Source organism: Colossoma macropomum, unplaced genomic scaffold, assembly GCF_904425465.1.
Source record: "Colossoma macropomum unplaced genomic scaffold, Colossoma_macropomum, whole genome shotgun sequence".
NCBI classification, from domain to species: domain Eukaryota; kingdom Metazoa; phylum Chordata; class Actinopteri; order Characiformes; family Serrasalmidae; genus Colossoma; species Colossoma macropomum.
Genome location: NW_023494808.1, coordinates 14,846,891 through 14,851,111, shown reverse-complemented (window position 1 = coordinate 14,851,111; position 4,221 = coordinate 14,846,891). Strand labels below are relative to the sequence as shown.

The 4,221-nt window shown below is 39.1% G+C and overlaps 1 protein-coding gene across 1 annotated transcript; it reads left to right on the top strand.

Moving 5' to 3' along the window:
- The first annotated feature begins 1,155 nt into the window (after positions 1 to 1,155).
- On the top strand, positions 1,156 to 4,221 carry urp2 (urotensin II-related peptide). The gene is made up of 5 exons (XM_036557290.1): positions 1,156 to 1,483; positions 2,801 to 3,364; positions 3,614 to 3,654; positions 3,769 to 3,928; positions 4,085 to 4,221. The coding sequence occupies exons 1-5, from the start codon at positions 1,360 to 1,362 to the stop codon at positions 4,114 to 4,116; spliced, it is 921 nt and encodes a 306-aa protein (XP_036413183.1). The 5' UTR covers positions 1,156 to 1,359; the 3' UTR covers positions 4,117 to 4,221.

The following is a 4,221-nucleotide window of genomic DNA, read 5'->3' as shown; positions in this document are numbered from 1 at the left end:
TTGAAATGTCTCGCTAGAGTTACATTCAAAATAGGCATATATTTTTCAAAAAACAATAAAATCTCTCAGTTTCAATATTTGATATGTTGCCTTTGTAGTATTTTTAATTAAAAATAGGATTTGAAAGATTTGCACATTATTGCATTCTGTTTTTATTTACATTTTGCACAGCATCCCAACTTTTTTGGAAACAGTTTTACAATAGAATACTTTTTTGTGTCCTTGTTTATTCATTTTTACCAAGCATACCAATTATTTAGAAGGGGCCTCAGCATAAAATCTAGACAATCTCAGCATAAACCTAGACAAAACTTCTATGATCTCATAACATCTCTACCACCAGAACCTGCAGATACCTTCTTCACAACATCGGAATAATATGACTCTTCTTCACTGCAGAGACTGCTGAAATTTTTGTTCAACCTTCAGACTGGGCTATTGAAATGGTCTTCTTATAGGCCTTCCTCCATAAGGCATTCCTCGTCTACAGAGCATTTAGTATGCTGCAGCTTGTCTGGTTCACAACCTCTAGTTCTCATCTACTGCGATCACTTCTCTGGTTTTTCATATTCTTTGGTGCAGTGTAGAACCCACAGGGCCAATCTAAAATTATTTTCAGTACAGGTTTGGAATTTTGGTTGTGTGAATTTCGTTGTTTCACATAAATAAATTAAATAGGTGAAGTAATGTGAAATAACTCATTTTACTACATACAGCATGTATTTAAGTCAATGGTAATCAGATCAAATCTTATAGATGGATGCATGTATTTTATCTGCTGGACACATGCATCACACGTTGTTTGGATTTGACTCTCTATTTGGAGGTGGAAGACCGAGTGACCAGGCGCCCTGCTGTATAAGCAATGATAAGGCGCTTCTTAATGTGTTTGCACAGGGGCTGAAGGAGAAAGGGCCTCTGACGCAGAAGGGCCCGTTGCCTGCTGCCTTCTTCACAATGGAGGGCCCCGACGCCAAACACAGTCCTAAATGTCACACCGACGCCCCGCCTAGGCAGGGAGGGGCATATGGCCGGATTGGACGGTGCTAACGCAGGTGGTGACTCCACACCCAGGCCGTGTCTGGTTTAAAATGCCTGATGGAGCCTGCGTGCTGATAGAGAAAGCGAAGTCGAACACTGACATAGCCCCCACACTCGACAAGCCTTCTGATCGTAGGGGCGCATCAGCATAACAAGTGTGGCAAGTGTGTGTTTCACACGAACAGATGAGATATTAAGAACAGAATCTATAAAAACTAAAATTTAGACTCTGCTGTAGACAGTGCTTTTGCCAGGTGTGAGGAAGCTAGAGGATCCTAAGTTAAAAAAGTTAGACTTGCATATCTAAACGACGCAGACATGCAGAAGAGAGAGATGCTGAAACTAATGACAGCAGTAACACTGTTGATTTCAGCTCCAGCTATGGATGCTGCACCATGGGTTTCAGAGGCACCAGATCATCAACAGGTGCCATTAAATAGAGGTAAGTCTGAAAGATCTTAATTTTTTTTAAGTTTCTTGGAAACATCTACTAATAATTTTCTAGTACTTGTGGACAGAAGTCCAATGAAAGCATTGCCTGCCTAAGTGATCAGTTCTCATCCTTAACCATTACTTTCAAGATTAGAGAATAGTTTAGCGAATTAAAGGCTATTCAACATATGAGGTGGTAGTATTTTGATTTTCACATAGTTTTGTTGCCAGGGAGAGGCACAGGCCCTAGACATCAAATATACTACTGGTGCCTGATGTTGAATGGCCTTAAATGGCCCAAGGTTTCATTGTGGTGTGGTATCATAAATCTATCATTCCAGGACAGGAAACGAGACTTCTTGGCACAAACTGGCTAATTGATTAAGATTTGGAGTGGATTACATAATAGATGAATAAGGCCACTGCAGTATATCTTTCAAAGGCTCTCTAGAGCAGGGTTACCCAATGGGAGGACCAAAGCTGGACCGTGAGGATGTTTGATTTGGCCAGAGAGTTACCCAAATCCCACCTCTTCACCCAATAAGAGAACAAAAATATTTTTATACCATACCATACATACCAATTTATTAAATTCTTATTTACGTTTTAAAATTATATGAAGCATTTTAGTAAGTATTTTAGTTACAAAATGTGTAACTCTTGTACACAAGAGTGTAATCTTATGAAATGAACCTACCTACCTTCTTTTTTGTGTATTGTCTTTTTGGTCCTTGGCCGACCACAAACAACACATTTTGCTCCCCCAAGGCAAAAAGTTTGGGAACCCCTGCTCTAGAGTACTAATAAAGAACCTAAGGTAAATTACATGGCTTGAATAGAGTATTTGTAAAAAACCTTGAAAAAGGTTCTCTCCAAGCAGTTTTTATGAAGTGGCATTTTCAGCAAGAACAGGTCATGATGTGCATTCATGACCACAAACTAGCCTGTGACGCCATCAGGTCTGTCTTGCCATTTCCCATAGCAACTGCCACCGTCAGCAAGGCTGTATGTACATTTCTTCTTATGAGTGTGTACAAGCAATTTGTCTTTGTCTACCTCTAGTATGGTGAAACAGAAAAGGTTCAGAAGTTCTTTTGAAAGTTTTCAAGATATTTTGACTTCTGTCCCCATGTACTGAGTACCAGGCCTGTTTTCCTTTTTCTGGGTACATTAGAAATCTTTTAAGCTCCAATAATCCATTATTATTAATGGCACGTAATATGTAATAGCAGTGAACGGTTGTGTTGAATATAATTTTAAAACATATATCAAAACTACTTTGTTTGATGCCCTGTGACTTATTTATTGAAGTTATTATTATTCAAAGGTGACCAAAAATCACCAGACCCTTGGACAAGTGGTCCAGATATCAAGGGGATGACGGCAACAGGCAGTTTTGCTAAGCTTCTGAAAACAGGACCAGTGACGATGTTTTCTAATGGGCACGGAAAGACAGTAGGAGCTTCACATAGATTAGACAAAACCACAAGTAGTCCAAGTTATATGGACAAAACCATGGTGGCAACTAACAGTCTAGACAGACAATTGAAAATTGCTTCAGTGACAATCGATTCAGATGAACAAGAGAAGATTGTGCCAGCAACTAACAACTTTGATGGAGGCCTTAAGATACACTCTATGATGGATGACTCTGAAACAAAGGAGCACACCACAACAGAAGGTTTTTACAGACGACTGAAACTAATGCCTGTGACAACTCATTCAAATAAACAAAGCAAAACTTTGCAAGCGACCAAGAGGGCGCAGATGAGTATGTCCAGTAGCAGCCCAGATAGACGAGAGAAGATAAGGAAGATGCTGAGTGCTCTTGAGGAGCTTCATAGGTCGATGAATAGCACACTGAGCAGCCGCATTACTATCATACCTAGAGGTAAAGAAAAAGGGGGAGCTTGAAGAACAATTTTTTTATAGCAAACCCAAACTCTGATTCACAGTCTTCTTATACTTCCACCTGACGATGTTAAAATAATTTTGCTGTACTGAGAATATATTGATAATAAAGTAACTATTAAACTGCATTATCTAATTTGCCATGTGACAAAATTGGATCCCCAATGGCTTGCACCTCGTCCTCACCAGGTACAAAAGAGTAAGACTATCTTTTCTGGTCTGTTTCAAGGTAATAGTAATGGTCGAAGTTCAGGAAAGAAGAGTAAAATGGTATGTTCATGTAAAATTGATTATACACATTAATGGATACCTAACTATTCTAACATTAATTAAGTTATTAAATAACTTAAAATATTTTTTCTGATTTTTTTGTCATCATTACAGGTAGTGACAGAGGGGAACCTGAAATCAACTACTGTGCCATCTGTGGGCAGCAGTGGCACGTCACCAAGGACCAGCACTGACCAAGCCGATCCCAAACTCCTGAATGGGAAAACGTTCAAAAAGTCCTTACCATCAACTCCCAAGAAAACCAACAAAAGGGGTGAGACAAAATTAAGCTCACTGTACAGGTCGTTAAGGTAACAGCGTGCATAATATGATAAGCTGCATGCATAGCTAACTTAGTATAGTTGATTTTTATGTCCACTTAAGGCAAAGTAATTATACTGACTTGTTATTCTTTTTTTTCTTTTTACAGTTTGTTTCTGGAAATACTGCTCTCAGAATTAAAGCTTCACCATTGTCCACACTTTCTGCCAACATCTAATGCTCATAAGCAAGCAACTCTAAGGGCACTTTACACTGACACATCAGTAACATGACTTAACCCTTGAC